Source organism: Pleurodeles waltl, chromosome 4_2 (assembly GCF_031143425.1).
Source record: "Pleurodeles waltl isolate 20211129_DDA chromosome 4_2, aPleWal1.hap1.20221129, whole genome shotgun sequence".
Classification (NCBI taxonomy): Eukaryota; Metazoa; Chordata; class Amphibia; order Caudata; family Salamandridae; genus Pleurodeles; species Pleurodeles waltl.
In genome coordinates, this window is record NC_090443.1 from 129,446,806 (window position 1) to 129,462,295 (window position 15,490).

Sequence of the window (15,490 nt, forward strand, 5' to 3'; positions counted from 1 at the left end):
AGATGGAAACACTTCAACAAACTATGTAGTTGGTACAACCGGGAGACTATTTAACTTCAGGTGTCTTTTTTCTGGTGCTGGATTTGAAACACCTCAGCAAAAGGGTAAAAGGGGTTTATTTCAAGATGGAAACACTTCAGCAAATTCAACAGTTGGTGCAACATCTCTGGAATTATGATACACTTATTACCTTGCCCCAATAAGAGCTGCTCATCAAAAACATATTTGGTTTGCCGCATTGGATCATAAGTTCCACTTTCTGATATCTTGTCACCAGTAATGGGGAGTGTAAGTGTAGGAATGGGGTTTTAGACTGAGGAGGTGAAAACCCTTCTCAAGTAACAGCCACAGTCCTTGTCTGGATGAACTACAAAACTCATTAAATTAACCTGTGCCTAGACCTCTAGTAGCTTGGCACAAAAGCAGTTAGGCTTCACTTAGAGTCACTGTGCTAAGTATTAATTTAGCACACAAACACTAATAAACTGAAAACGCAGCACAAGAAAAATCCCACACCAATTAAAAAAAAAAGAATAAGATTTAATAAATAATTTGAGACCAAAATGCAATCAGTAGAACCTAAGATATGCAATTTCAAAAGATTTAGGTGATGTGGGAAATTGGGCAGAGGCCCACACTAATAAATATGGTTACTTGTTGAAAGCCCTTGCACTACTGTGCACAGAACATCATTGTCTCTTAGGTGACAGCGAGGAAAGGCTAGACTGCCAACCATGGTAACGGTCAGTGTCCTGAATAGGAATGCAGCACAGGTGAATCCACCACCAATTGAGGTAGAAGATGAGGGATGGGTGGGAAGAAAGAGGAAGAAATGCTTTGCATCTGATTCAAATTCCCCTTTCATTCTATGTTAATAAGCCTGACTGGTTTTGGGCCAAACTACCAGAGGTTTAGGGACAAGTTAATTTAGTGACTTCTGTGGTTCGCCCTGACATGGACTGCTCTTTGTTGCTTGACTAGGGCTTCCACCACTCTCAATCAATAAGCACATTTCTTACAGTGATGGATAGGGGAACCCCGTATTTCCAATGTTCAGCCTCTCCCAAAAGAAGATCCCAGTCCCTTGAAGCACCCTGTGCTTTTTCAGCACGATAACCATATGTAGTTCTGATAGTGCTTCTCAGTGCTCGTGTAGCTCATGCCTAGTTTTTCGGTACTAGTACAACACAAAGTTGTGCTAATGCAAAATGTTCCTGAGCTTTAGAAGCTTTTTCTTTTTCATAACTGAAATTTGTTCCAACACTTTAATTTGAAAGTGATCCTCCATCGTGGCATGCATTCCATCACTGAAAGTCACTCAAAGCTTTGGCAATCCAGCCAGGCGACTGACTCATACACACACATACAAGACTTCCCTGCTCCCTTTCACCTCAGTGCAAACTGGTAAAACTGCAAGAGTGGTCTGTGGAGTACTACAACCTGCCTGTGTCTTACCTGGTATGTGGACAGTATGCTGCCAGTGACTGCGAAGATTGGCTGGATGTTGGAGGTTGAAAGGATGTTTGCCACATGTCCGACCGAAGGGTAATCCTTAAAACAAATAGAAATACTTTCACAATGTAATAAATAATTATTTAAAGTTCCCTTTTCTGTTCAGCCCTTTCAACGAACCATCTCTGAATTCTTGTCAGACGTCAGTGTTTTCTTTTCCTCTGTAAGAGACAGTCCTCAGTTATACAAATGTTTCTCCTTCAAAATGGATAGAAATTAAAGTTTCAGAAGTGTGATGACTGAGCCCTTCCACAGCACTTTTAAAATTTAGAAGTAACTCCTTTGAAGAAGAATTTGTGTAAAAGAGGATTCCATGTCCACAGTCGTTCCAGACCTGGAGCATTCTCTTTAAGGTCTTAACGTTGCAAACAGTGCTTAATTTGTAAATAAAAAGGTACAGGTGACCAAAGCCCTCCTCTTAAACATCTTATACACGCGGCTGCTGCAATTAAATGTCCGAACACAGAATACTGAGGCGGCGTAATCCTGAAGCCATCTGGGGCCTCTTCAATCCATATAAAGCCACTCCCTTCCCCTTCCCCTTCAGCTCACTCTTGCAGCTTTCTACTTTCGCCGTTTGTGACGCTTTTTCGTTTTCCCCTTCCTCCGTCTTTCCCATATGTGTATTTTGCTCGCAGCTGATGCTTGAGGCAGAAGAATAAGCCCCGGCCCTCAAAAATAAGTGCCGGTGCCCAGCACCGGAAACAACAAGCACAAATTAAGCACTGGTTGCAAAGCACCAAAAACCCTTATCCTTAGAAATAAGAATCATGGCGACGGCTGTGTAGAATAAATGACTATTGAGTATACGGGTTAGGTGGGCTCTCAGTAACTATATAATATCACTAGAAATACGTCTTGAGTGGCTGCTCCCTTTCAAGCAGATTGTTTTTTTTTTTCTAAATTACATGTGTGGCACTTCGACAGCTACACAAAGTGAAAGAGCGGTCGATGGTGGGCGAGGGAGCCTCATCTGAATAGACCAGTTAACTATTACTGCCACGTTTTACAATCCCTTGCCTCATGGTTTAGTCAAGTCGAATACATGTTTATTCGAGTTAAATATGTCATAAAAGAAGAAAAAGAAAACACAATATCAATATAGCAAAAAATAAATAAGACAAACCACAGTAACATTAAAATAAATTTGGTTTGAGAATACGTTAGTGTGGGCACTGAGAACAGATCCTAGAAGCACTCACATAAGTGTGTGCATCCAAAGGTGGGAACGGAAGGGCAGAGCAGTGCAAAGGACAACAAAGGTCAAAGGTACTTCACTGGCTCAACACAATCAACTCATGCATCTACTTACTGGGTGCAGAGGGCTGGTAACTGGGTCTGTAAGAAGGAGAGAAACAGTGAAAGAAAGGAAGAGAGGGAGCTTGGCAGAGGGTGAGAGAGCGATACTGGGCCACAGGGAGTAAGAGTGTAAGAAACTGATAGATGGCAGAAGAGGGCGAGAGATGAGGAAGGAGAAGGCGATAGTGTTCAAAGTCAGAGAAAATTAAGCTAAATACACAGAGTAAAAGAAAAAAGTCAAAGAGCGAAATAGAGAGACCGCGAAAGACAGAAAAAGTGAGAAAGATGAGTCGTTTTGCCTGCTTAGCTCATGTTTTGATTCTTGGATCTAAGAGGGACACCTGGCTCAGGTCTAGCTCGACCTTACCCTTGAATTCTTTGGTTTATCCTTCTTAGGTGAAGATCATATAATTCCACTCACAAATAAATTGCTCTTCTCGTAGACTCCATTCTTGTCTAGATGGCAGCGTCCGTCACTAGGCAGATAAATGCCACCCAGCCTCCCATCACCCGCCATATGAAAGGTGTCATCTGAGGTGAAGACAAGCAGTCGTGTGACATTCCGCCAACCAATCTGATCCTGCAAAACGGTAAGGACATGGGTTAAGAAGGAAAGGTGAATATTTAACATTTTCAAGGGAAAGGATGCGGGGAAGAAGCTAGATTTGGGCCTGAAAAGACCTGAAGCAGAAAGTGTCTCATCCTCTGACAGTATACATTTTAATTTTGGGGGATAGGTTGATACATTTAATTTTTGGAGGACAGGTTGTTTAGGTTGACAAATTGCAATCCAAGAGTTTAACCTTGTTCTCAGAGCTAAAAAGTTAATATACTTTAACCAGAAACAAAGGAATACGTATCTGAGATTTTGTCAATTTACGAAGCATTTTCAGGGGAGTTTGCACAATCATGTCCAGATAATTTTGAGAGGTGGTATACAAGAGTATAGATTGAGAGCAAGAAACTATACAGATCATGCAGGTGCTTCAATTATATGGCAAGATGTAAATAATTAAAAATATACATTATTGATCTAAACATTTGTCAAACGAGAGGATTTTTAGAATCCTGTGAAGAGTGACTGTAAGCCTGGATTACAATTAACTGCATCAACTATTGCATAGACACTCAAAGGGCGGTTGATAATACTATGAGATTGAGTATTAGCTAAGATCTGTCAAAACCACATAGTGAAGCATCAGTATCAGAGTGTTGCGTTAGGGATATTCTGACTAACCGTAATCTCCCACCCATAACCGAATTGCATAAATTGACCAAAGCCACTCGAATGATATTGTTAAAACAAGAAATTAAAACAACCAGTTGCCACTTAGACATCGAGAGGTCATCACTATACAATGCAAATTCTGGAGTCTTATTCCGACCCAGCAACAGCCGTACTTAGTGCCTCATTACTACTTTGGCAGTCCCACCACCGGACCGCCAAAGCCGTGGGGAGGGTGCCACCAGCATGACAGTGCCGTCCTAGCTTTCATACTACAATGTTCCCTGAACATAGTACTACAACGTTCCCACCAGGCTGACTGGTGGGAACAGTGCTACGGTATTAGCCTCGGCTCCCCTAAGGAATGCGCACTGTCTGCAAAGCAGACAGTGTGCATTACGAGGGTGCTGAGCAGGTGGGGCCCCTAGCACTGGCTTACCGCCAGCCTATCCATGGCGGGGTCCCTGCCATGGAAAGGCAGCAGTGAGTGGGGTTGTCATCAGCATGACAGCGCTGAATTCAACCGCCGCCGTGAATGAGCACAACCCCAACAGCCCATTGAGAACCATGATCCCAGTAGTGATGGCGGTCCCCTGGCGGACCGACCGCCAGGGTTGTAATGTGGTGGTCGGACCGCCTGGTGTGCGGCAGTCCGACCATCACCACTAGTCTGGCAGTTCTTGGACCGCCTGACTCATAACGACGTTCTTAGATTTTAACTTGAATATGAAGGCTATAACATCTTTCTTACACTTCAGACCAAGTTAGTTTTGTACGGAGGCGCTGGGGCAAAGAGCAAAGGGCACTATGGCTGCATAAGTGAGCTAGTGGAATAACCTTGTGTACACCAGGCTAAGAGCTTAGCTGTCATCTTTTTCATTATGGCAGACTTCCCAGAATGTACTATTGATGTTAGTGTATTGAGGTATATGGTATCTCCCTGAAAAGCTCAACTGAAGAGGTATTAGATCTTGGCTTGTACAGAAAATGTTGCAAATTCTCTTGTATTGCCCGCCTTAAAATGGTATAGAAACTAGTATTACTACATAAATAAATGTCTATTGTATAGAAAGTGGTTTTAATCATATTAATGTTAGCTAGTTTTACAGTTCAGCCTACTACATGATTCATAGGAGCTTATATAATAAGAATAAAAAGTAAAAAATTTCCGCAGCTCTCCTATGTCCAGCTCTGTTCTCTATGTGTACGCCTCTGATTAACAAGTTAATATCATGCCTTCCCTAAATAAAAATCATTATGGGCCTCATTATGAGGCTGGCGGTCCGAACACCAACAGACTTGTGGAGAAGACCGCCAAATTATGACATTGGCGGTGATGAATACAGAATCCCACCAATGCATCACCGGCACCGTCAGTGCGGTCAGGCCTCTGCGGTTGATAGGAGCCACCACCAGTCCAGCAGAGACTATGTTTCCGCCAGACTTATTACAAGGTTGCACACCTCCAAGATTTCCGCCACGGTCGGACCACCATGGAACACCAGGCGGAAACAAACAGTATAAAAGGATACACTCACCTCCAGGAAGCCATACTCATCTGGAGCAGCCTGGAACCACAACTAGACGTCATCCCGCTGCTCCTGCTCACAGAAAGACAACGGTATCTTCGTCGACAAGGAAGACAACAACTGTAAGTACACACATTCACCTGTTACATTTGTAAAATGTATAAATGTGAACTGTTACATAACATACCATAGGGAGGGGGGTGCGAGGGCTATACTCACACGTAATAGTACAGTGACACACACTCACATACAGCAGTAAATACACCCACATATACACAGCACACACACTGCAGCCAGCACACACACACATCAGATGTTAATGACACACAGTTACGCACTGCAACACAGCAGAGGCCCAGCCTCACAAATGCACATACAACATACAAACTTGAAACAAAAACAACACAAATGCACAAATATAAACACATGTCAAACACTCACAACTAACACTGGCCAGGGACTTCACACACATACAATGTAATATATGACCATCTGTGATGAAACACACACTATTAAGTCATCATACAACCTAGCAATCGACATACACATCACACACACATACACACACAGTACACCAAACCTATTATGCCGTGCACAATACAAACAGACTCAAACAGTCGAAACACACAAAGTCACACAGCACCATAACAAATATATATCAACAGTAACATACATATACTCATCACGCAAAACAAACCCTATCCCTGGGGGGATAAAAGCACTGCACACAACCTCACAGACTGCTCAGACAATACCGAAATCATCAAGAAGCACGCACACACAAATACTGCCACACAACCAATGTCAGCCAGGAACAACTCAAACGTAGGAAAGGAAATGTAGGACAAAAATATAACCAGAAAACCAACAACTGGTTGTTTTAATTTTAGGCTTGGGAGGGGGGTTTAGGCTGTTGTTTGGGAGAGGTTTGGATCTTTTTTGGAGGGGTGGTCTTCTTTGTGTGAGGGGAGTGGCTTTGGTGCTGGTAGAGGGGTGGGAGAGGCCTTGGAGGTGGATGGGATGACCTGGGGGAGTAAAACAGTCCTTTTAGGGGTTTCACTGGGGGAGAGGAATTGTGAAAAGGTCGAATTCGTAAAGGAAAACTTTTTTTTTGACACAGGAAAGGTCATCAGAAGTGGGTCTGGGTGTGGATGGTGAGGGAGTGGTTGTCTGGCGTTTATGTGTGGATGTCTTGGGTGCATGATTGTGGGAGGTGTGCTTGTGGGTTGTGGGTGTCTGTTGGGTGTGTGAGTGACACTGTTTATGTGTCTTGGGCAGAGAGGGGGGGTAGAGATGTTGGGGGACGCCGTGGTGGGTGGGTGTCTATCTGTTAGGGTGGTGACTACAGGTGTGGTGGATGTGCTGTTTGTAGGCGTGTCAGTGGTTGTGGTGTCTGCAGGTCTGGTGACTGGGGTGGATGTCTGAGGGTCTGCTGGGGTGCTGTCTGCATGTAGGATAGGTGTGGTGGCTGGATCACTCAATGTTGGTGTGGTATCTGCAGGTACGTCAGGTGCTGTGTCTGTGATGCTGGGGGTGGTGGGGGTGTCAGGGCAGGTTGTGACTGTTGCTGTGTCTGAGGGTGGATGTTGTTGGTGTGCATGCCAGTGGTGTGTCTTGTGGTGCTTATGTTTGACTATACTACCCTTGGATTTTGAGGTGGATGCATGTCTGTCTGTTTGTGTGCTTTGGCTGGGTCGGGGAAGGGAGGGTTCGAACTGGGAAGAGGAAGGTGGAGAGGGGACGGTAGACGAGGGGTAACTGGCTGCCATCAGTGTGGAGGCCAGAGCCTGAAATGATCTCTGTAGGCCAGCCAGTGCACCGTGAATTCCCATCAGTAAGCATTGCTCTGTTAGATTTGAGTTGCCAGTCCCTGGATGGCATTCACGATGGTCGACTGACCTACAGAGATCGATCTCAGAAGGTCAATAGCCTCCTCACTGAGGGCAGCAGGGCTACCAGGGGCTGGGGCAGAGGTGCCTGAGGTGAAGGAGAAGCCCACCCTTTTGGATGGGCAGGTACAACCCACTGAGTGGGGAGCTAGAGCGAGGGTGGTGATAGAATGGTGGGTGGTGGACAGAGATGGTACTGGGGTGGTCCCAGATGGGAGTGCCAACAGTAGGGAGTGGCCACTGGAGAAGGGTTCCGAAGAAGATGTAGTGGACCTGGTCTCCCCGTGGCACCCCCTTCACCCTACAGGCCACTGGGTCCCTCGTAGTCGGTGTTCTCGTGACTGAGAGTACTGTGGCCAGAAGCTTCCCCACTTGGCTGTGCCCCATCTCCCTTGCATGCCGGTGCTGAAGCTGTAAAAAAGAAATCCAGGTATGGTCATCACATTCACAAGATAACACTTTCATCAAACGGTACCCATAAGTCTCAATACATCCTGTTCACCAACACCCCCAGGTAGTGCCAGTAAAGTCCCAACATCATGTCACAACAAAATATGATGTATGTCCCTCAATATAAACATTGGTAAACACCAGCTAAGCTACCTAACTTACACCTACATGAATACAGTTGATCATTCACAATGTCCATACTATAACAAGGTGACTTTGCCACATGATACAGGTTCCCTATCCACAACAACATAGACAAGCACCAATCAAGCAATAGTTTAGGAATGTGAAATTGCTCATCACTAATCAAGAACACATGCGCAACACATACAAAAAATTTACTGCGATGTCAATGTTGTAAAGTAAAGGCAAGCAAGCCTAGTGTAGAAAGCCATATCTTCTTCATTTCACATACTTACAACCATACACAATGGACATACACAAGCCTGTAACAACTCAAATTGACATACATTTCAATTTTAGGTTAAGGAGTCAGAACACGTCACACACACATGCAGCAGTAGTGATGTATCAAGGATTGAAAATACAATGTGGACCCAGTCATCTAGGTCATTGGTCTTCTGAAAACAAACTTTATCAGTTTAAGTAAGGGCCAAGCAAGCTCAGGCCTATGTCCCACACACAACCACAAGATGTCAAAAAGAGTGCACCTTACATATGGACTACTATACTGTGCAGAATGATGACAATCAGACCTACCTAATCATGCATTTAGTCCATGAATAGGCCACTGACTGAGTGGGTACATCACTACACACACATCAGACATGGCAAGCCTTACATCTGTCTGTGGAGGAATCTCAGGGCCAAAGCACATGTGTTGCTAGCATGACAGGTACACCTATCATGATGCAAGCCACAAGCCTAGATACACTTACAATACTACTCACAAGTGTAGGTGAACTACCACACCTGCATCACATAGGTGTCATTGCCAACATTAGGTTTCCAAACAGCCGGGACTCATTTGCCACATCCTTCGTAGCAACAGCAAGTAGACATAACTATTTCCAATCTTGATTCATTACTGAACCTCTCAATTGACAAATTATGTTGATACATATCCATCAAGAATGTAACTGTGAATAGGCTACCATTGCCTATGTGTCATGCCTCCAACAGAATGCCCAAGGACATTGCTGTGTGGCCACTTTCCACTAAAAGAACATTAGCAAAGTAGTAACATTCCTAGCCTCTGATACCAATATATGTGTGCCCATAGAAATGTTGCAACACCTCAATGGTATTCAACATGCATGTTGTTTATTCTGATGAGACTTCACAAATGTCTATGTACATCCCTCACTTACCAAGGGGGAATTACCTTGTAACAGGTGTGAAGATGTTAACCTTGTATGTCGTGTGACGTGCCAGATGGACATCACAGCCTCACATGCTACTGTCACTTATCAGAAAGCATTATATAACTAGAGATGACTTGGATATGTCTGACTCTATGTTGCACATAGACAGAAATCTTGAGGCATTGCAGGGCACAGATCTCAAGGACCTACACACCTTACCACCACGACATTGGGAGGATTTACCTGTTGGTGGCTATTAACAATCATCAGAGTAGAAAATGCTGCATAATGGTACACATATGACACAGTCATATGTGCACCATAATAAGCTATTGTACTAAGGGGACAACATAGTTGAGTAACATGCCTCTAAATACATTTGTATGAGCACACCTGTGTGCTATAGATGGCTACGGTACATCAATTTGTACACAGGAGATCTGTGACACTTTGCACTTACAAAATTGTCAGAGCCTACATTCTGTTCCCTCACTCAATGACCAGGTAAAGGGACAAACATGAGTTAGGTCTGTACTTACCCCTTGTGGCTGCTGTGCTGCCTTCAGATGCCCATCTAACTCAGGGTAGGCCACTGCCAAAATGCAGGCCATTAGGGGGGGTCATGGTCCGACGGGCACCCTGCCCTTGTTGGGAGGACATCCCCAGCTGGGCCTCTGCAGTCTTCCTGGCCCAGAATCTCAGGTCCTCCCACCTCTTCTGACAGTGGGCGTTCCACCGGATGTGGACCCCCAGGGTCTGCACATTTTTTGGCGATGTCACACCAAATCCCCTTCTTCAGGTAGGCATTGACCTTCATGGATGACATAGATAAAAAAGTATGTCATGGCCATATGTACCATACTAAAAGAGGCAGAGTTACTAACTAGTTATTACAACAAGCCAAACACAGACTGTCTTTAATATCCCCTCCACTGACAGATAAGTATATGCAGTCAGGCCATATGTGAGATTAAAACAGGCAGACAGCACGCATCTCAGCACCAGCTGTCATGTTATCAAATATGACCAGACAGCAAACACATTTGCAAATATGGTATTTCAGGGGGAGTCTGGTATACCAACTCCACTAACCTTGTGCAACAGTCACAAGGTGGGTCAGCGAACATACATCAAACACTCTCCACAAAGTCTCAGGACTTTGCCCATCAGCCTTTGCTTAGTATAACAAGCATAGTTGATCTAACAAATTATTTGTGCACATGGTGCACTCACCTGCTCCTCTGGTGCACCATAGAGCTGTCCATACATGCGTAGGACCTCCTCCACTAGCTTCTCCAGCTCCTAAGGTAAGAAGGAAGGGGCCATATCACCTATAGGACGTGGCATGATTGCTCCCAGAGGCAGTACACAGCAGCTCAAGTAGTGGAGGTCTTGCTGACAGCAATATCAGGAGTCAAGTGAGAGATGAAGTATGAAATGGTGATCACGTCTGCCATGTAAGAGAACGTCACCACCGGTGGACATGGCCTTTGGACCAAGACCACCAAAGGCAGCACTGTGTTCCAATGGCAATATCCAGGATGGTAGTATCCGTCTACCACCATTACGTCTTCCTCTGTCATTTCCTAATGTTCAGTCCAGTAGGTCAGGCACCTGCCATTTTAAGGTCCTTAGATGGTCGGAAAGGTTAAAGATGCGTCACAAGGTCAGAAACATATTTACTCCATAATTTTCAGTGCTGGCTTTGAGCAACCAAGTATTTAAAATCTGAATTAATAGACGTGTTATAATATTCATGATATGTGAGTAATATATCATTAGTGGCATAGTCTGCACCCTCATGGCAATTGGATAGATGGTATTTGCGAAACATGGTAAGAATGTCATTATCATTGAGACTTTCAGTGACATGCATATCCATTTCCAAGTCATAATTGAGGTAAAGGGATGACGTTACAGCAATAAGCCATTATTTTCCTAGGTATGTCATGTGTACCATGTTTTTAATATTACATATGGCATGTCCAAGCATCATATACCCTGGAATGAGAAGGGTCAGACAACCTCCAGTGTACCGTCCACTAGCAGACCTGCAGACCTTGAAGGACTGATATGTCATCCAAATATAACCCCTGGATAGGCAGACAATCATGGATCTCTGTTGTCAGTTGGAGCTATATCTGATGCCTGCCATTCATCATCCTAATAGCTTTCCACCCATTGTACAAGTTATGTCAGTACTGCACTTCCTGGCCACTGGCTCCTCTTATAATACTGTGGCCCTAGCTTAAGGGATGTCACAGCCTATGTTCAGTTTGGTCTTGAAGGATGTCCTCTCAGCACTATTGAAACACCGGGGCAGCTACATTAAATTTCCATAATGTGAAGATTTGGCCCATGTGAAGGCTGGTTTTTATGCTTTGGCACACATCCCCATGTGGTGGGAGCCATTGATGGTAACCGTGTAGCAATGGTTCTCCCAAATGGCAATGAACATGTGTATTGGAACAAGAAGAACTTCCACTCCATAAATGTCTAAGTAGTCTGTTTGGCATACCTCTAAATTTCCCAAGTATGTGCAAAGTACCCGGTGCAGTTCATTATGTGGAATAGCAATATCCCACTGCTGATGACACAACAGTACACAGAGAGGACCTGGATGGTGTCTAAGTTATGTATGTGATGTGTGTCAGTATCTCATGTCTGTTGCCAAATGTAAGGATGTCCAAGATTTATCTTTGCACACATGTAATGATTCCTTGCAGGGGATTCTGGCTACCCAAACCATCCCAGGTTGTTGACACCAGTGAGGTACCCAAACACGCCAGGGGACGCTTTAATGAGGCCCACGGAAGGACAAGGCGTGTCATGGAGCGGACATTTGGGCTCCTAAAGGCTACATTTAATTGCATTGATAAGTCTGGTGGAGCCCTCCTCTACTCACCCATCAAAGTGTGTCAAATCATTGTTGCCTGCTGCATGCTCCACAACCTTACCCTGAGACGTCCGATCCCACATATACCAGATGAGGGGGGGGGGGGGCAGCAGTTCCAGCAGGTGAGAATGCAGAAATGCCAAGTGAGGATGACTTTGATGAGGTTGAAGGCGGAGACATCTGGGCAGATCTCATAAGCCAGTACTTCAACTAACAGTAGGTATGTGTTCTGTCTGTAAAATACTTGACTCAGTGGGTTACTGGAGGGCTTAGAGATGTTTGAGAATGGTTTTTGTGTGACCATCAGACAGCTCATTAGTTGCTTAGCATTACATAGCTCAGGTGTGTATGCAAAATTGTACATAGAGTGATGATTATCGTGATGATCTACTTTGTTAATGTTTCTCACACTCATCAGTGTTATTATCATATTTAGGACATGCCTTTATAGCCCTTCATTACCATTACCTGCCTATAGCTTTTGTATTACATTTTTACTTTTCAAATTTCTTCATAAAGTCACCCTCATGTGGTTAATTCTGAATTGTGTCACAGGCAGGTGGGATTTTCAGGTCTGACATGTGAAGTGAGCATGGATAGATCCAGGTACTGTATGCCATCGTATTGGTGGTGTCTGAGTTCCATGCCCAGACTGTCAGGACAGTGGAATGGTAGTACTCTGTTCCACACAATAGACCTGTGTGTGATGTTGTCTGGGTCCAATGGTTTCATATGTGTGGTCTTGTGTCACTGACACGTCATCCTGTAAAATCCATAACCTCATCTTCTCATTGGTTTGATAATGATACTTTTTAACTTGTATGTACCTGTCACTGTGTTTCCTCATTGCAGGCCACTGTGCATGTGTGAAAAGACTGACATAGGCGAGTAGCATGCCTACAGGTACCTGGCCAGGGTAAGTGAAAGGTTCCATGACTGGGGACAGTTGTACTGACCTCTGTCTGAATTATGGGGTATGGTCATTTGGGAGGTATGGTATGGGTATGTGATAAGGCTCTAGCTGATGACACATTGAACCAATCTGTTTGCCTATTTGGATAGACAAAGACTGACATGTCCATAACTTCATTAGTCTGTTGGGTGCTTGCTATTCACACCTATGCTGAAACATTATATTGTGAAGCTGTAAATCACTGTTTGATTTTTGGCATGTTGCCCACCTAGGTCGGAGAAAGTGCAATAATGGGAATGAGTGTATCCATTTGTATAATTCTACATACTGTCTGTCCCTGATTCAACAGTGCATGTGAGATGGGACTCAACAGTTTTAGTACATATGTGTATTTAATATAGAAGCAACACATTTCACAGTTAACTGTCCAATATAGTTGAGAAATGACTCTCAAACATGATATGTGGTTTAGTTGTGTTTCTTTACAAGCGCACAGGAAAATGAAAGGAATAGGTTCAAATCAAAGTGCAAACTGTGAAGAGTTCAGTCATGGATGTAATCATCAGGGTAGCTGCTACAACATTCGGAGTCTCAAGTCCAGTGTCCTTGTGCAAGTGGAAAATAGAGAGTGATTGTAAAACAGTAAACAGGGTGTATCTGTGACACACAAGGTGAACCAATGAGTAGCGGATCACTTTCTGGCAGTGGTTGAAGTCTTGGTATCTGCTCCTCCTGGATGTTTTGGTGGATGGCTACGTTTGCGGGTGGTTCTTCATCTACAAAAGCTGGGCTGTCTGAGTCATGTCCTTCCCCTTGCAGAGCCTCTATTCCACTGGCTGCCACAGACGTAGAAGGGGCTGATGTTACATGGACAATGGAAGAGGTCTGCTGTTGTGGCCATAGTATTAATGTCTCTCAGCACCCCTGTTAGGGAGACCATGTTGGCATTTTAGGCTTTCCACTTCTGCATGACTTCCTGGTGATTGTCCAGCTGCAGCTGCTTTATCTCCCCCATCATGGCAAGTAACTGGCCCATCACGCCTTCGGACTGTTGGTAGGCTCCCAAGACTTAGGAGATGGTGTCCTGGCCAGTTGCATCACTAGGCACCTCAATCTGCTGGCCCTCAACATCCCTCCCACGCACCCTTCCCGACTTGCCTGTGCCTTTGGCACAGTTTGCCCACTCTTACTGGTGTCAGGTCCTTCATTTTTAGGGTTTTCTAGTGGTGACTCCGGTACCTGTACTGGTGGGCACATGATGGTTGTAACTGTCCTTGGAACACAGGTTTGGGGGTGAATGGTTGTTTGGGTTGTAGATGCAACAGGGCTGAGAGGAGTTGATGTAGGTAGGGTGAGGCTGACAGTTATAGACTGACCAGGTGTCCCAGATGGGCCAGAGTCGTCCTCAATGTCCTCACATCCAGGAGTGTTCTCCTTACCGAGGGCTTCATTCAGGGGAGAAGTGTCTGTCTCCGGTGTCCTCTCCATGGTCACAATGGGTATGTGACCTATTGAAGATGTGGAATAGACTGTTACAGATTGTAATACAACGTGTGGTATCAAATTTTGACAGGTAGATATGCTTTGAGCCATGTAGAGAAAGGCTTTGCTTGATCCCCTGATATGACAGAGACACCTGCTATAAAATATGAGGTACAGCTATATGGGATACAGGGAACTCCTATATCATACACCTTGCTACAAGATATCAGATGAGCTTGGCAGTTGGATGTCTGTTGATAGACTTATATTGTGTCTGCTGAGTAGCTTTATATGGTTCATGTTACCTCCCAGTTATTAGGAGTTCAGTATTGAGTCACCAGACAGTTGCAGAATGGAAAGTGGAAACTGACCTGTCCATCAGCTCAGGATTAACCATTCTACCTGGCCATATATATCAGGTTACACCTAGTACAGCACACTGCAGATATTTGTGTTCCCCCCAAGTGGGTGTCTTTCAATGGGTGATCTGAGGTAAAAGGGCCACTTTAACAGAGGACACATCTGTAGCTGTGTGTTGGTGGTATTGTACCGGCAGATGCCCATAGCATTGCCATCATTGCCCTAGACTGTAAAACTGTGGATCATTCAGGTGGGTTTAATCAATTGTGTAGTTGACATGCAAGGCTCTTTTCATTTGGTACAGTGTTCTGGTTTTCTTAATGGTAGAACAGTGCCAGCTGGGAGTTGTAGTGCTGTCATTCCCTGTACTGCCCACACCATACACAGACACTATGCCCCCAGGTGAGTTTAGTTGACATGTGGTATGCCAGAGAGGGGTATTTGGACAGTTGGACACAAGGGTGGTGAGTGTGTTGGCTGTTAAGATATCAAAAGGTGATCAGCGAGCTTGCAAGACAGAACTTTAGGGTTACATTTCCAGTGTTGTGACTTACCAGACTCCACTCCACCAGGTATTCCTGCCAAGCCGTCAGGATGCAGGATGTCCAAG

At 44.6% G+C, this 15,490-nt stretch overlaps 1 protein-coding gene across 1 annotated transcript in view; it reads right to left on the minus strand.

The window, feature by feature from the left end:
• The window catches only part of ITGB7 (integrin subunit beta 7), a 786,164-nt gene that overhangs the window by 238,969 nt on the left and 531,705 nt on the right, over window positions 1-15,490 (minus strand). The window contains exons 7-8 of the mRNA XM_069230944.1: window positions 3,233-3,391; window positions 1,456-1,551 (exon numbers count right to left, since the gene is read on the minus strand). Of these exons, the coding sequence (XP_069087045.1) occupies window positions 1,456-1,551; window positions 3,233-3,391 (255 nt within the window). The remainder of the gene's footprint in view (window positions 1-1,455; window positions 1,552-3,232; window positions 3,392-15,490) is intronic.